A 19116-nucleotide genomic window follows, 5' to 3' on the forward strand; every position below is an offset into this window, starting at 1 on the left:
CCACGTTTTGGTTTGACCGCCCCTAACTCTCTTCCAACCATCCCCAATACTAGTCAGTATTCCTCATCGTGGTAATCCATGGTTCAGACATACATAACACGTGGCCCAAACATCTCGGTCGGTGAAGATTCACAAGTTCATTAACTGATTTACCATTATTCCCCAATACCCTGAGTCTAACCTTACTAATACTTACCCAGTGATCCCAGCAGATACGAGTAATATTTCTAAGACATCCGTGATCAAATACTAGAGACTTACGAGTATCATCTAATTTTAATGGACACGTTTCGTAAGTTGGCAAAAGCCAAACGAGCTTTTTCAATCTGTGCGAAGATTTTGTCAGACACCAACCTATTAGGGCTGATCAGACTTCCAAGATAAGTGAAGTTGTCTACGTATTCGACTGGTTCACTCCCTATCTTTAGTTCAGGTGTTAACGCAGGCCAGTTCTGGAGTAACAATTTACATTTGGATGGGGAGAAACGCATTCCAAACATCCTGGCATTGTTGCTCAGTTCTACCAAAACACCCGGCATTTTATCAGAGTCTTCACCGATCAGGATTATGTCATCTGTGTATTCTAGGTCAATAAGTGGACCTCCTGGTAGGAGATCAATTCCTGAAAATTCAGTCCACGTGAAAGGTATTTCTAGCAGTAGGTCTATAATGAAGTTAAACAAAAATGGGGATAGTGGACAGCCTTGTCGGACACCACTTGAGGTTGTAAAATCAGATGACAGTTCGCCATAAGCTCTGGCGCGATGGTATCGTCCAGCTTTACCCAAATGTACACGATACTAGTACCATTTGATGTGACTAATCGGAAAAGTTATTTCAGTATTCCTATTTCATGTATATAGCTTGCGTAAATGGACCATTCAGACCCAAGTTTATACTTTGAAAAGAGTATGCAAGATACCCTGATTCTCAGTTTTCCATTATACCTCTATGCGTATCTAGTTCCCTAAATAATTGGATTGAACGCTCAAATACCACTCCTAACAGATTTAATTGGTCAATGGCACAACTTGCACGTAACAGGGAGTTTTTTGTTCTCAATTTACCACCTGTGTTCTTTAAGTTTTCTTGACCTAGATGGAATAAAAAGAGGATAAATTGAGTCCAAATTTATTTCTCGGTATCTCGTGCATCATACTTAGTTTTCCTTTCAATATAAGTTGAATTCGTGCTAAAAAGTGGGAAATCTTGTGACGGTCTTCGCAAAAAAATCCAGACGCCCGGAATTCCTCGAATAGCGACTCTGTACCTTTTCCAAGAGATGGGTGGCCTTTTATAAAGTCCGGTACAGTCTCCTTGTTAACGTGACTACATACTTTCTCATGTTACTTGTACATTTGATACATTTAGGTAATAACCATGTCAACAGTGTGGAGATAAAACGAACATAGCGAAATGTGTTCTGTTTCTTGCAGTCTTAAAGAGTGTTGATTATGAAATAGAAATGCTATTGCACTCTATGTTTTGTTCCTTAGAACTGAGGATACTGAATATATGAACAATTGGTTTCATAAGATGCACATATCATCGAAGAATAAGACAGTTTGAATGTCTGTTTCAAAGTTGTTAGTGTGTAATATATGCGCATACTTATCTTCTGAGTGTAGTATGTTATTGTTCGAAAAATAAAATCAAGTAGAATTTACTGGGAATACTTTTTTACCTTGAGTAGACAAATCAGAAAATGCATCAAATAGTAGCTTGGCCTTATTTAATGCTTTGACAACGAAACATACCGTCGGTTATTTAGTTTACAATAGAGTAGTGATCTCTCAAATTAATGAAACAAATAAATTTGGGTCTAAGTATTTAATTCAGAGTAAAATGAGAAATAAAGGGTACTACAGTAATAAATGTCACCTCGACTAACCGTTAACAAAAATAGCTCTGCCTGCTAATCACATATTTTTCTGTTATTGTTGGCGGTGTTTTTTTAAACTGGTTTGTGCATTATTTGTTAAAAGAAATTGCCACAGTACGTAATTGCTGTTTTAATTCTTTACTACAGTACCTAAATTTTCATTTTCCCATATATATTCAGTGTCTGTCACGATTTATGATGGTAACAATGATATCTAGTTAGTTCAATTATTTTGCTCGTCTGTTCTGTCGAAATACGTGTTATTGTCTCTGTGGACGGATTCTATAATGTATAGAAAGGCTGGGATTGCATCAATTAAAAGCAAATCGCTTGCTCAGTCGAAGTACAAAGAAAAAAGTGATGAGTTAGCAGGAAATCAGATAACAACACTATTACGACAGTTTGAGCAAGTTCGTCAGTCGCTTGAATTATTTGCTAGCAAACACGGGAACAAGATTAAAGAGGACCCACAGTTACGTTCACAATTTCAAGCAATGTGTAGTAGTATTGGTGTTGACCCTATAGCCTACAGTCGTGGGTGTTGGTCAGAAACATTAGGTCTGGGAGAATTTTACTACCATCTAGGTGTGAAAATTATTGAGGTGAGTTAATAAATTATTAAAGTTTTCACCTAATTACCGACCTTAAAATTAATAATAATCAAAATATTCTCTACCACCTAATATCCGATTTTGTTTTATTTCTGATTTGACAATATCGAGATTACATTTTCTTACTAAAATAGTGTCTTCATTATTACCATAATTCAAGGGAAAATTGAGCCTTTAAGATCCCACCATGGATCGATGAATTTGTTCCAATAGATTGGGTGTAGTTATGTATAAAATAGTTTCTTCGTCTTCTAGTACTATGGACTGATGTTACTATTCATATGAGTCATCAGTTTGCCTAAGTTCCAAGCATCGAACAATTTATCATTATTCTTATGGTTTCTCAGATTCAAAATTTTATCATTTTCGATGTCTCACGTACATCCACAATAGATCTTCATGTCCATAGATATGAGGGATACATTATACAGTTAACAGTTCGTATTTGTTGCTACAAAAGTGGAGAGTTTATCGTCTATTTTTTTATTTGAACACAAACATTGGTGCAAGGGGGCACCAAAATATATATGCCCCACACCATAAAAACGGGTTTGTAAAGAGATAAAGAAAGGAAAGAGAGTATGATAAAAAAGAACAACAACAAAAAGAAATTAGTTTGTGAGAGTGAAATAATAATGATAATGGACGAAGCAGTTCAGTTCAGAAAAATACGAGCAGAAAGGATTCTTTCAGCCATAGAAGTTCCTTTCACTTATATGAAGAAAGTGAAAGGTTACAGCAAAATCACACTGATTTCTGATAACGTCTCAAGACAGTGTTTTGCACCATCTCTGTGATCTCAACCAGCGAGTTATGAAGGTCCAATAGAAATCAGTCCTGTAGAGCTTTTGTCCGTACCACGACATCATGTCATACACTGACCACTTCACTTTCTGTAACCAATCTCAACGTCAGAAAATAATGCACGATTTCGAATTCGCTGGGCCAACACTTGTAGTACATATTCAAGCCATCAAAACTGGTGTGCAAAATGGCGACACCGAATGAATAGTTGTCACTGGGCCCTAACACACGTTGCTGAACTCTCCTCATTATTGATATGGTGTTGTCACTGGATGTCAGAAATCCTTCAGCGACAACGATAATCAAACACAGAGAGTCGTCTAACATCCTGGACTCGGACAGATCGGGTATCACAGGCATAGAACAAAACTGCTCTCACCGATGCATTGTAGGTCCAACTTTCACAGACAGACTAATATCACGAAGGCTCCAAAGATGACCCAGATTGATGTAAGTCGCTCTGGCTTTCACTATACGTGAACAAGTCTCATTACTCACCCTACCATCAGCACTTACGCAGCTACCCAGATGCACAAAGTTCTCGAGAACTATCTGCTCACTAACCAGGATGAGTTCAGGTTCAAGGTCCTGCCAGTCTTGTAAAAGTACTTTTCTCTTCGAAGGTTCAAAACACGTGCCATACCTACGGACACTGACTGCCAACTGACTAGGTACGGATTCTATGGCTTAAGTATCATCGCATAATAGGACAATATCATTCACATACTCAAGGTCGAAAAGTATTTCTCCAGGCAACAGATCCACACCAACATTACCTACATCCATCAGAAGTGTCTCCAGAACGTCATCTAGAGCAAAGTTGAAGTGAAATGGTGAGATTAGGCAACCCTGTCTAGCCCCACTGCTTCAATGAAACAATTGAGAGAGCTGATTGTATTCCATTACACTGCCTGGGTTGTTTGTATATAGGGCTTCCAAGATGTTAGTAAACTTCTCAGGCACACACTTCAGTAAACAGTCTCACAGAAGTGTACTGTCCAAAGGATCGAAGCCGGCCTTGTTAGTAGGGCAATAAAATGATTAATGACCTGCAATAAGTATTGCGGAGGTTGAATATATGATCAACGCATCCTCAATCATAACTAAAACCAACCTGCTCTTCATGAGCCAGTCTTCCTGGGTTTGGACCAATCTGGGAAGTATGACGGAAGCCAATAATTTGTACGCAATCGGCAGTAGACTTAGCCCCCGATAGCGGATTCATAAGTGACGTGAACCGTTTTTAAATATAGAGACAACTATCGGCTCATTCCAGGGTGTAGGATCACTCTTTGATTCCCAGACGGATTCAAAAACTCACTTGGCTTTTTTCCAACTTACGTCACCTATGACGGGGACGATATATCCGTTTATCAATTAAGGGACGAGTATACTGTGCGACACTTCGTTCTGTTCTACTTGACGGCTACGTAACGTGACCATTAAAATTAGATGATACTCGTAAGTCTCTAGTATTTGATCACGGATGTCTTAGAAATATTACTCGTATCTGCTGGGATCACTGGGTAAGTATTAGTAAGGTTAGACTCAGGGTATTGGGGAATAATGGTAAATCAGTTAATGAACTTGTGAATCTTCACCGACCGAGATGTTTGGGCCACGTGTTATGTATGTCTGAACCATGGATTACCACGATGAGGAATACTGACTAGTATTGGGGATGGTTGGAAGAGAGTTAGGGGCGGTCAAACCAAAACGTGGCATCAGTCCACAACGTCACTAACTTCTAGTCTGAGTCATGATGGTAGATGCAGACTACTTGGTTGGGGTCCGTGCGACTATCGTAACGAATGGTTGGAGACTCAGTGTGACATAGCTCAGAATCGATCGCAGTGGCGTAGGTGTAAACACTCTTTGTCTTCTTTTAGACTTTGAGATTAAGATTACTTTATACCTTTCCTTCTACGAACTAATTCTTTCTTCCTGTATCACATTCTTATATGCAATCTTTTTTTATAAATTACTACCACTGAAATAATTGCTTCCATGGATTTGGTTTTCATCTTGTTGTTTTAATGAAGTATGACAACTTGGATCGATGCATATATATGCCTGGTCCAACTTGCTGGCTGACTGGCTCTGCTCTAGTGCTTAGTGTGACACCAAACTCGGCAAAACCAGACAGAAATGCCACAGGGTCCCCAGATAAACGCACGTGAAACAAGCTTTTCGAAGAGACAGATGGAGAGCGAATTTGTTATACTTTACTAGGGTCTTGAATATGGGTCTCGGATGGACAGGAGACATCGATGTTGAGACTTTCTAAAGACAGAAAACTCTATTTGCTGTCCAATCTGCTTTAGAGTGTGAAAGATGAATGAGGTTAGTTTGAATGGCATACGTAGTTTCAGAAAGACTAGTTGAGAATTAATATTCAGTGGTATCACTCAACTTTCGACCAGTCAGTGACTTAAGATCGTTTAGATAGGACATGGTCACCACCATATGCCAACTTCTGTATGGATTGAAGAACAAAGAGATACACAAAATCAATAAAGGATATAGACAAGTGACGTAATGCAAAATAAAAACAAGTATTAACAAGTAATTTTGAGTATGATTTGCGAGAACGAGAATTAAAGCGTGAATAGTTTCCCTACCTGTACTTACCATTTAGTTTGTTTGCGAACTGTGATACTGCCCGGGTGCCCAAACCGAAGCGGGTGGTTTTCCTAGGTAGTCACTCTCCGACTATTTAACCTAGAGGTCCAATCCACAAAACAATGGAGCAACTTTAAGAGTTACAGTAGATTCATATGCGATTTGTTCCCTCAGGATCTTGGAGCCCATGTGCACCGTTGGTCCGGACTCAGGGTTTTGCTATCTATATGTTGTAGGCTGTGCTATGCTGTCGTGTATTTTTCTGTAGGTACAAAGAAGTCTTCGAAAAATATTTGTTTTAAAATTCGATTGGGCACCCAGGCAGTATTTCAGCCCTCACGCGAATCGAGTGATTTGTGTGGCGCACATATATTTGGTGCCTGTTTGTGCCAATAAATAGTTCGGTTGTGTAATCTTGGTGTTATTTTTCGTCAATATCTGTAATTATTCATCACGGTGCAGACTATCATATAGTATTCATTGCACTTTTCTTTGTACAAAATCTTTTTACATGTTTTTTTTATGTTTCTATTGTTCTTAAGCTTAATTTCCTTTACAATTTTATCCATAGGTATGCATGGCTAACCAAAAACACACTGGAGGCATTATACCTCTGCATGAATTGGTGTCTCTGTTAAACAAAAACAGGACACGATATGAGTCTGAAGTTAGTGCTGATGACGTAAAAAGGTCTATCAAAAAACTGCGTTGTCTAGGAACAGGGTTCAGTCTTATTAGTCTATCTGGTGGTCGGTTGTTGGTCCAGTCGGTTCCAGGTGAAATGAATATGGATCAAACTTTGGTGTTGGGGCTCGCAGAAAGTTCTGATAGTCATGTAACAGCATCAGCTGTAATAGATAAGTTAGTGTGTTATTTATGATAAGAAACATATTATTTCAGCTTCCATTTTTAGTAATTTATCTCCGTACTTTTTATTTGGACACAATTGACCTAATCAATCCGGGAAACTTGTTCAGTTAGGTTCAACTGAAAAAAATGGAATTGGTAATATTTTTAGTTACAGATCTAACGATTGATGCATAAGTTTATATAGTTGGTCATAATTCTGGATCTACTTTGGGCTCCATTATCCACCAGGGATTTTGTTTATTTTTAGTCATAAGTTGTACTTTGTTTCAGTATTTTGCAGAAATTTGTCCAATTGTCTCTCGTTCATTTTAATCAAGAACTGATATCAACCAGGAAACCATTGAAATCCGGAAGTATTGAGTATGATATCGAACTCCATCAACTTCAGATCTCAGGATGGGCACAAGATACCATTAAACAATTAAATATGAATTCAAAAGTACATATTTTTAGCTTGATTTTATTTGAGATGTAACAAAATCACCGTCCAAAATTATCATCAATAGATAAAGATTTCTCAGCGAATTATTTCTGATTGACCACAGGAGATGAATTCCCACTGAGACTAGGAAATTATTTTCAAGATTAAGATAAGTCCATTTTTACGTCACTAGTTTCAAATCGGTTGTACGACAACTCCGCATAATAATTAGCAACTTATATATGCCAACAAATCGACGTACAGAAAATCATCAAAATAGCCAACTAACCGCAAACTGAAAAGATTGCGATCAGATGAATCCAACTCGACAAATTTCTGACAAAAGATCACTGTCACCATTTCACAACCATGATATGTTATGCGACGAAAAACAAGGTACCCACATTTCTGCAAATTTCGGAAGATTTGACACTTTTTATTTCTGTCCACCTTTTTTTTTAACTTGTTTTGTCGTTTCAGCATATCTAGTTACTAATTTTTCGTTCCGGCAATTTCTGTTGATGGTTTATCACGTCCATTTTGATGTGTTTTATTCACTTGATAACATTCGTCCCTCTCGTTACATTATATTTATATAATATCAAGGAAAAACCTCTTAGTATCTACAGAAGAAATATCCATGAAGTTAAACATTAGCATGTAATGTAAACAATTAGCTTACCTTGAATAGGAGTAAAGCTTTTGAAATGATGATGCTACTTCTTCACTTTTCTCTCGGTAATTCAGTTATGTGATCACTTTGTAAATCTAATAAGTGTCATTCATTAAATGATATAAAAACAATGTATATGTGGTTACGAAGTGATTGTTATTGTTTTATTGAAATGCATCTGAAATGAATCTCCCATAAATTACAACTTTAATTTATATTGTTGCAAAACATTTTTGATTCTTAAATTCATGTCTAAATGAAATTGACGATCAATCTGTTTTTCAGCAAGTAAAATATCGTCCATCCTGTTACACTCCTCAAAATTTAATCCATCTTGTGTAAATAATTAGATCTATCCTTATTATTTTATAGCATATTTTCTTATTGTTGTATTTTTAAGTAGCAGATTTGTTTGCTTCCTTCTGTATAATATATTACCATCTATTTTAATGATCATAGGCCGATTGTAAAACGTTCAAATAAGTAATTCAACAAACTTACTGCTTTACGCTAGTTATGATCAGTGTTTATCTCGAACTGCTATGCTTTCACAACTATAAGTAACAGTGAATTGTCGATTTGATTACAAGGATTTTGCGGGGATCGCTTTAATTCATAGGTTCTGTTCGTTACAGTTTAATCTCAAGTTGGACTGTACAGCTGTTTCATCCTGCAATGGGACTCCTCATCAGGGAATACCCACATCCCCAGGTCCCACAAAGAACCCTTAATTATTAGAAACATCGGGTTGGTGCCCAGTGACAGGATTTTATCTTCAATTAGTTTTTCACTTCGGTCAATAATCTTATTGTTATTATTCAGTTGTCGGAGAAAGTGATTTACTTTAAAGATATCCATTTTTGTTTTGGCTAGTTTTCTTTCTGGAAAAGAACTTAAATTAAGATGTATTCGACTATGATAAATTGAGTTTCCAAGTGATTTGTTACTATTTTTGAAATTAAATCACTTTTTTTATGTATCAGCACTTAATTAGTATGATGCGAAAACTGAGAATTACCATACGTTTTTATGATACCGTTAATTATTGTTCAGTTTGTCCAAGTGTACAACGTTGAGTAAATAACCATTTTAATACTTTTTTTTTCTTGATTTTTTTTATCTTCATTCAGATTTGATTGGACTAAAGATCGTACAGACACTGCATTTCGTCATTTAATACAAGAAGGTATTGCATGGGTTGATGATTTAGATCCTTGTGGTGAAAGAGTATTGTGGTTTCCTAGTCTAATGGGCTCAATAATCACATCATAAATGTATACTTAATGATATTATGCTGCTTTCATTCCCTGTTTATATTTTTTATGAAAACCAAAGGACTTTCACCAGCCAATTTTTTTCTACATTATGAACTAACAAAAACTAATCGTTCATTGTTGATCAGTACCATAAACAAAGTTTACATCTTTTAACCAACAAATAAAATAGCACACCAGTTGACACTAGTGGCTCAAAAAATTAAGGCCATGCTAAAGATCATGTTTAATTTTATCTGCTTTTTAGTGTCGTTGCGATAATCGTTTTCTCATCATAGCGAAATTTCGTTATTTTATGTGACGCGTTAAATGTTTCTCACTACATTTTGCTACCGTTTTCATGTCAGTGTGTACTTTCTAGCTTGTTAACATGTTCTCTGCTATAAAACGCCAATCCATTTTATTTGAAGTAGTTTTTTGTATATATTATAAATCAATGTAAATTTGTATCTGAGATCAATGTTGCCATTGGCTGAAATTTCCTAACTGTCTGCATATTCGCTCCTAAGTGTTCTTCTGGAGCGTGTTGCTTGTGAGTTTAAAAAAATGAGAAATTGTCTGGTATGATGTATTCTATATTATATCAGATGATCCGTCACCATCAACAAGCGAAACTGATTTTAAATGTCTGATTGTCCACTTTAGGGATATATTCGAAAGGATTCTGAGACCCAGGCATCTAAAAACCTGGGATCAAGTGTGAGTAATCTTTGATATTTTGCTGAAGTTTGTCATTAAAATACTTGTTATCTAACATTTCTAGATCACTTGGTAGCGTTATATGGCGTGATAAAGTAAATTGGATAAGAAAAACCCATTATCAGTTTGTGGTGTACGTGTTGGTTTTTTACAAGACGAAATCAGAGGGCCATGGTTAAGTAGTAAAAAGGTAATAGGGCGTTATGTTGAGAACCTTCTAGATCAAAGTTTACTGGCCGTAAAGCAAGGTTTTCGATGGGTTACGATCTCAACAATTATACTAATACTTTACCCAAGACAGTGTACAACCATGCGTGTGATTTATGTTGCAGAAGGTTGAATGATGAGCAGCTGTGTGCTGTAGTACCAACAATCACCATCCGCAGGGATCTCATTAATTACAATTATATCTTGAGAAAACTATGATTAATTACGAAAAGCTAAATATCCCAGCCAACAGCAACATTAGTCTCAAATACAAATTTACATTGGTTTTTAATATATACAAAAACTACTTCAAATGAAATGGACAAAGAACATGTTACAAAGCTAGAAAGTACATGTTATATCCTAGTGAGGAAATAAATATGGGTAACCTCCGGGACCTGTCAATGGACTATTATTCTATATATATTCTTATAGTTTAACTATTAAGTAACTAGTTTGTGTATATCTATATTCATCTTATTATAAGCTTCATTTTGATCTATGAATTATTACTGTACGATTTACTGTCCCCAAATGATGTTCAGTTTATTGATTACTGTATCCCACGTTCACAGCCACATCTGGCTTGATCTTGTGCAAATATTACTTTCTATTTTATGATATGATGCGGCCTGTCTGTCTGGTATATAAACCGAGTATGCTTGAAATAAATGATTCGCTTAGCAGAAGCTGTAATTGGTGTTCTGGACTCAATTGGAAGGGCTAGACGGAGAAGGGACCAATAAGGACGTTAGACTGCTCATACCAGTTGAACGTCATTGATTGACACAGTCTTAAGATTAGAAAAGTCGTATTTTGATTGGTGGGTAATTCACGTTATAAAAGCCGGACATAAAAATCAATAACAAATTGTAATACGTCCTCATAACAGTACACACTACATGAGAACTGTAGCAAAATATGGTGAGAGCATTCAATGCGTTACATAAAAAAATGATTTCGTCATTATGAAACATGGAGTATCGAAGTGACACTAAGAGGCAAACAAAGGAACCTACGAAACCGAACATATTTTCCAACATTGCTTGCAAAAATGGCTGAAACTATAAAGCTCTCTATCACTGCATGATTCCGTCATGTCGTCAGTACGATTTTATGGATTAAGAATGACAGCTTTGTTAATATTTGAGCTTAAGTCAATAAATGTTCTAAAACTTGTAATGTTGAATAAACCCATTCTACTTATTTATATCATTCTTTTATACGGAGATACTGATGGGTTTGTAATTTTCATACGTTTAGTGAAGCGATCGTTAATCTATTTGTCGTTGTGAAGTAAAGCGCTTAGGTGCCAAAAGCTGGTTCATCAGTATACCATAAACTGCTGCGTACTTAAACACTTGTTACTCCTACCTGTGCAACATGTTCTGTCTTACTTGACGGCTGCGAAACGTGACCATTAAAATTAGATGATACTCGTAAGTCTCTAGTATTTGATCACGGATGTCTTAGAAATATTACTCGTATCTGCTGGGATCACTGGGTAAGTATTAGTAAGGTTAGACTCAGGGTATTGGGGAATAATGGTAAATCAGTTAATGAACTTGTGAATCTTCACCGACCGAGATGTTTGGGCCACGTGTTATGTATGTCTGAACCATGGATTACCACGATGAGGAATACTGACTAGTATTGGGGATGGTTGGAAGAGAGTTAGGGGCGGTCAAACCAAAACGTGGCATCAGTCCACAACGTCACTAACTTCTAGTCTGAGTCATGATGGTAGATGCAGACTACTTGGTTGGGGTCCGTGCGACTATCGTAACGAATGGTTGGAGACTCAGTGTGACATAGCTCAGAATCGATCGCAGTGGCGTAGGTGTAAACACTCTTTGTCTTCTTTTAGACTTTGAGATTAAGATTACTTTATACCTTTCCTTCTACGAACTAATTCTTTCTTCCTGTATCACATTCTTATATGCAATCTTTTTTTATAAATTACTACCACTGAAATAATTGCTTCCATGGATTTGGTTTTCATCTTGTTGTTTTAATGAAGTATGACAACTTGGATCGATGCATATATGTGCCTTGTACTACGTTGTAGCTGACTGACCTTTGGAAATATGTAATGGATACTAGAAGAAATATTCATCTGTAGAAAGTGAAGCTACTTTTGGATCGCATCAGTCTGAAGGTACAGTCCGTCAATTAGCACGGAAAAATCAAGGGTGTCCCGTATGTTCACCTTAACTGCGCAACCCGTTGCACTACAGATCCCTGAACTCTGTCGCTTATAATCTGTTAACTTAAGCTCCTTATATGTAGTTGGAAAAGCCACCATAGAAACGTCTACAGATTATCAGAAAATAAAGGTAAAACAGTCACTTCTAATTTTATATGCTATATTACTTTCTCCAAGTAAACTTAACTTCAGATACGCCTTTAACTATGCTTCATTTAGGTTGATATGTTCTATGAGAAAATTAAAAACATATAGTGAATGCTAGTATCTCAATAAATAAACCCCACGTTTTTAAAAACTAACAATGCAAAACATATTTAGAAGACTGAAGTGTTCGTGAGGACTTTGGTCGTTTAGGTAGGTAAAAATGGATGGTTCATAAAGCAACTAACACAACGAAATATGTTCTCAAGGCTTCGTCGAACCATACAAAATTACTAGAGGTCCTGGAGTAAAAGCGTCACTATCCACCAAATGTTCGAGCACTGCCATACGTCCTGGAGACCATCAAATGTTGACATCAAGGTTGCTTTTAATTTGTTGAACAAATGTGTGCAAAGTTACCCATTCTTCCCAAATTACGCAACGATCCTAACATTATCTGATATATTTCTCTCAATTTCTTACGCTTCTCATGATTTACAGATCCACTTCAAACATCTATATCTAGTTTATTAATTAATATGCATCAAAACTGCTCCTCATCATATTACTCTTTGTAACTTTAGGCCTTTTGTGACTGAGGAGAAGCTTCAAAAGAGAATATTGTTATTTATTTTATTTTTATTCGTTTGGTTTCATTTCAGAATATAATCTTTTTATTTTTGATACCCAACTGTACCGGAATTTATGCGTATTACATAAAATAAGTGGTGTTTGATAAGAGTTCCAGTTTGAACCCAAGATGGATCCAGTTGACGACCCGGAAGTAAGAACAGTGGCGAATTTCGAAGTTCATTAAAAACATAAGTCGTTGAATAATTCCATTGCTAAACAACGTGCCATACTATAGTAGTATTATGAATTTGCCACAAACATAGTGAAACTACCAGATATTCAACAATCTAACCTTGAGAATCGTTTCTATTGGACAGGAACACACTTACGCGTTACTCCTCGTAGAGGAGCATAGGCCGCCAACCAGCATCTTCCATCCAACTCTGCCCTGGGAAATTCTTCCCAGTTGTTATTCATCCTTTTTATATCTGCTTCTATTTCCCGGCGTAATGTGTTCTTTGGCCTTCCTCTTTTCCGCCTCCCTTCCGGATTCCAAGTTAGGGCTTGCCTCCTCATGCAGTTCAATTTCCGTAATTTATGTCCTATCCACTTCCAACGTCTTTCCCTAATTTCCTCCTCAGCTGGAATCTGGTTTGTACTCTCCCATAAAACGCTGTTGCTGATGGTATCCGGCCAGTGAATGTTGAGTGTTTTGCGTGGACAACTGTTTATAAATACGTGTACTTTCTTGATGATGGTTGTAGTAGTTCTCCACGTTTCACCTCCGTACAGTAAAACTGACTGTCTTGACGTTCGTATTGTAAATTGTGACTTTGAAATTAGTTGACAGTTGTTTTGAGTTTCACCTGTTCCTCAATCGTAGAAGTGCTGACTTTGCTTTGTCAACCCGTGCCTATACGTCTGCATCGGATCCTGCTTGTTCATCGATGACGCTCCTCAGGTACGTGAAAGTTTCCATCTCTTTCGGAGTTTCTCCATCAAGTGTGATTGGGTTGGTGTTCTCCGTGTTGTATTTGAGAATCTTGCTTTTTCCTTTGTGTATGTAGAGGCCTATTGCTGCTAAACTAGTTGTCTTCATTTGCAATTGTTCGTGGATATAAATACAACATTGTTTCAATTCATTTTTTCATTGTTTGTTTGAATCTTCCCATGGATGTTAAGGACTGTAATTGATCAGCCTCTTATTGGCATATGTGCATCTTGTGCGAATACATAATGAATTGATAATGCACCCCATCGCACAAGCTAGTTGTTGTCAGGGCCCAGTAGCAAAGTGGATAACGCGATGGCGTTTGAAGCGAACGGTACAGTGTTTGAGTCTCAGAACAATCATCAACTGTGGGATGCAGGTATATCCAATTGACAAGTCCCGAATAGAAAAGAACGCGCGTCCTGGATTCCAATGCTAACCATCATCGATCTTTGCCTACAACATTGTTATTTTGTCAATTCCTCATTCAATTTGTGAATAGATATTATCAAAAGTAGCTCATTTTTACGTACTATGCTTACTGAAAAATTGTTCGCTTGCTGCTACCAACTTTCACTTCTAAAATTTATCTTCAAATCATTGCCTGATTTTCGTACAAAACCTGTAGCTAATTTTTAGAATGACTTTCAAACAATTCAACAGCTAACATGTTGACCAATAAATTTACTGTTTTGTAGTTGCAAGAACAAGCAATATATAAGTGAAGCCCTGAAAAGTAACAGGTCACAGATAAGCATTTCTTTATAATTCATGTTACACTACATAAGTACAAATAAGCAGTATATAATTACGTAAATACTGTAGGATACCTACAATAAATTAGCATTATTAAATACACAGGAATTAGTTTTAAAAAATACTAGCTAAATAATCAACAATAATGTATTTTTCCCATTTCCGAAATATGATCTATACATAAATAAGTTAAAGTATGAAAGACATTATCACATGAGTTTCACTTAAATTACACTTGAATACAAGGTAGTTTACTTTTAAATAGTTGAAAATAAACAACTAATATGAAGCCTAAAATTGCGCCGAGTGCTGCTCCGAATTGTGTAGATAATCCAGCTAATCTGATTCGCGTCGGTTTATTGGAATGGCTAGACAAACTCATCCATATCCATGTGCGCAAACTGGCAAATAAACAGCGTATCGCAATCCAAGCCAGGATCTATAGGATTTAGAAAGCAATAAATAATCTAGTGTAAAAATCATATGTGTATTACAGTATTTTGCACGTTTGATCAAAGGACAGGAACAATCACTTAGTTATTTTGATAGCTTAGTGTTCACGACCAAGTGATGTCCCATATCGCCAAGCATTCCTAACTACATTCATATTGGCTTTATTGTGGAACAGATACTCTAAGCAGTAATATTGCAGAAAGTCGGGCAATCAAGCATTGATCCAAATGGACCCATTTTAAACAGCATAAATAAATTACTATGTAAAGCAAACGGGTTAAAATGATATTACCGATAGTAATAATAAACTAGAAAAACAAACAAACTAATAATATATATACTCAGAATTTACGAGTAGATCAGGTATTAATAAAATCTCACTGATACTAACGAGTTCCTAATCATTTTAACCCTAATCTCAAAAATAGAGTTTGGGAATCTCATGAATCCTACCAACAAAACCAACAGTTCTCTGTACAACTTATAGTTTCTGTAGGTTAATATAACGTTCTTATCCGAACACCCTGAAATTCAATTCTTCTTATTTGAACTACTATACCAAGATGACGTGACATACATTTAATTCCCTTAATTAATGCATGTACAAACCTTCATTAATCGTACTGTCACCATCACTTATCGCCTAAATTCGATAGTGATTATTCAACAGGTTCTATCATCACACAATAAAGCTTTCTTCTATATTCTTGACATTTCGAAAAACGACTTTTGTCTTACAGTCAAAAAGGCCATTTAGATAAATTGGAAAAGTTCATAGTCCAACACCAACAATAAAATTATATTAGTAGAAATCTAAGTGATTGAAACGGAGCAGTTCGGACCAGTGATGAGTTTCTTATATAACATTTCTTCACATAAAAAAGACTTAATACTTCACTTCTACCTAAATTTTGCGCTGATTATGTTGTTCAGAAGGACAACGAAAGCTCCACAACCAGACTATTCAGCTTAGAGGACGAAACTCCATCAAAAAGATTCAATATATGAAGATGACTGGCTAATTATTTGGTACAAATTTATCTTTGTGATCCTATTTATCATCAAGCAAAACAGTCAAAATTATTTGAATTTAATCACGGAGATGTGAATAAATATGATTAGATTTTTAACCTTTTCTACAAATAAAGTAAATTAACCCACTCACCAGGTATTTGAGTAGAAGTCACACTCTACGTGTGAGGGGTTAATGCTGCTACCCGGTTGCCTAAACTGATATAGTTGGAACGAGATTTTTTATAATCTAGGTGTTTAATTTCTAACTCCTCATTCAAATCTTCACAAAAACTCCATACATAAACATTGGTTGTTACGGTTATCCATTTCTCATCAGTGGGAAGAAAAATCAAATCTACATATAACCGGTTCGTATTTCGTCAGGTTATGATTACACTAGATGTTGATAAAGTACTAACACATTTTTATTGACTAGGACTGGGAAGCCTTATAATTTGAAAATAAATCATCAAAATAAACGGTAGAAAAAAAAGAATAAAACTAAGACGTAACGTACAGCACTGGCAGAACCGAAACCACCCAAATATGGTGGATTGGGACTTGAACTAGCCAAATAAACAACGTAAGCAACAGGTAACAAGGAGATGAGTGAAATACTGATCCATTTATTTTGAAGTGAGCGCGTATATGTATTACTCATAATTATGTCAGGTTTTTGTATGTAACAAATTTGATTCTGTTCATTTAATTCACGATTCATAGTTTGCAAATTTTCAAACGTTGGTTCATCAGTACTACCTATTTCCCTAGAATAATGATTGACAAGAAATGTAGTTAACACTGTCATTATAGCAGAGCATAATCCTGACAGTGTAACTGCTAAATGATATGTAAGAGAGCCATACGCAGCACACGAATAAGATTGTATAGCTGGTAGAAATCCATAATTTGATGCACTAATGTAAATGATAAGTAAACATGATAAAAATATGTTTGGTCCAAATTGTTTCGTAATATTAACATCATTTTGAGACTGTACAGTTTGTTCAATGTGATTCAACACAGAAACATCGACTAAAAAAACGCAAAAGGGGATTTAAAAAAGAAATAATGAATTTAACTTGTATAGTTTATTGTCCAGTGTTTAAAAAAGAAAACTAAAATGTTTTCTTTTCATTAAAAATATGAATTCACGTTGTTTTTATAGTAGCTCAACCTACAAGTGAACAGTTAGCGATTTAAGAGGGTAAACTGGCATATCTGTGATATATGGCAAACAGTATGGAAGTATAACTTTTGGGGCCATCGTAGGAAGGATTATTTATATATTCATTATTAAATTAGCAGACGCTTAGATTGTTTTATCTTTATATTTTGATATTACTAAGCTTTCGTTTGACCCACATGTCATTGTCATATATGTCTTATTTCAGATTTATCGTTAATTGCTTATTTCCCCAGTATTACGGTTCTTTACCACTTATGACTAAGCTAAGTGCATATTGTAATTTTCCAATTACGTTGCTGTGTATTTAGGCATTTCAGGTACATTATTTTATAAGTTTCGAGTCAGTACTGAATAAAATAGAGTACTAATCGGCTACCTGTCTTTGTCTTCTAATGAGACACCGAGTTAAAAGGAGCTCAAGGACCAATAAGCATGGAGAAACTAAAATTTATGGACGACCTCTGAGCAACACTAAAATCACCCTTAGAAACTTCAAACATTTACTAGGTTCGAAATGGAGTGAGTTATGAACTAATGTGAGGGATTAAGACTGATATTTGACTAGAGCGGGGGATGAAATTCGTGATACAATTCAAGAGGCGCCATCTGAGATATGATTGGTTCAAGGAACATGGAACAATCCAAGCAATCCGTTCCCCCCATTTTAATGTTGTATTAATATGGTAACTAATTGGTTGATAATGTCTTCTAACCACTTACTCTTTCCCCAGGACCTCCCAACAATTGAATACAAAACGGAAGAAAATAGGAGACAAATATGAAAAAGAGCTTTACTTCCATGGTAGGTTAATGTACAGAGAGCAATAATATTTACGGGTTTATGACCGACCTTGATATTCTCAAAGCTCCTGAAATAAAGTTAGTAACAAAATCGGCAATTATTCAACCAAAATATGATATATAATAGATGGTTTTTCTAGAGCTTTGCAAGAAATTTATATTAACTGCTTGTTTTGATGAATCATTTTCGGTCTTTTACTAGCTTCTAAAGACACTTCCGATGACTCCTCGAAGAATCTCAACACAAATGTTTCAGGTCTTTATAAAAACCATGGTACTCAGTACTAAACGTCACCTAATAGGCTATCTTAGCAACCACTTACTGATAAAAAATTACATGGATCTTGCTCGAGGTTGACTAAACTGGCGAAAGTGAGTTTCAGGGACTACATCAGACGGATGAAAATCGCATGGAATAGGGTAGAAGTGAATTCACTACCGAATATTACTATTATTGTAAATGTATATGTCCCATTTGAATGTCTTGTAAGTGAATTAAGCCTCTAAAAATCACATGTTTTAGTTACACATATTAACACCAATAATGTATATTCATGTTATAACTGGAACAATGGCCTTGTAATTTTTCCCATGAAATGTGAAAAACGAAACATGTATCGTATTTTTTGTGCAATTCACAACCATATGATAGAATATCTCAAGTTATACGTCAATGTGTATGTCCAAACGCCCACATACAATCGAAGCGTGAGATAAGAGATAATGCATATTGGGAACGTCAAACTGCTCATTACATATCAATATGTAAACCCTACATTATTTCGTAGAGGAGATGTAGACACGTGATGTAAGTGTTATGTCCCGATGAGAATAAGGAATAGTAACTGTTGGGATCCATTTATGAACAAATACTACACATATATTTTTATTATATGATTGTTAAGTAACTAAACTATGAACATTCA

At 35.9% G+C, this 19116-nt stretch overlaps 1 protein-coding gene across 1 annotated transcript; it reads left to right on the forward strand.

The window, feature by feature from the left end:
- Positions 1–2169: 2169 nt before the first annotated feature.
- On the forward strand, positions 2170–9155 carry Smp_198850 (hypothetical protein; the record flags this gene model as incomplete). Its single annotated transcript, XM_018790175.1, has 3 exons — positions 2170–2484; positions 6491–6780; positions 9014–9155. The coding sequence occupies 3 exons, from the start codon at positions 2170–2172 to the stop codon at positions 9153–9155; spliced, it is 747 nt and encodes a 248-aa protein (XP_018646402.1).
- Between the last annotated feature and the right edge of the window lie 9961 nt (positions 9156–19116).

Source organism: Schistosoma mansoni (genome assembly GCF_000237925.1).
Source record: "Schistosoma mansoni, WGS project CABG00000000 data, supercontig 0126, strain Puerto Rico, whole genome shotgun sequence".
Classification (NCBI taxonomy): Eukaryota; Metazoa; Platyhelminthes; class Trematoda; order Strigeidida; family Schistosomatidae; genus Schistosoma; species Schistosoma mansoni.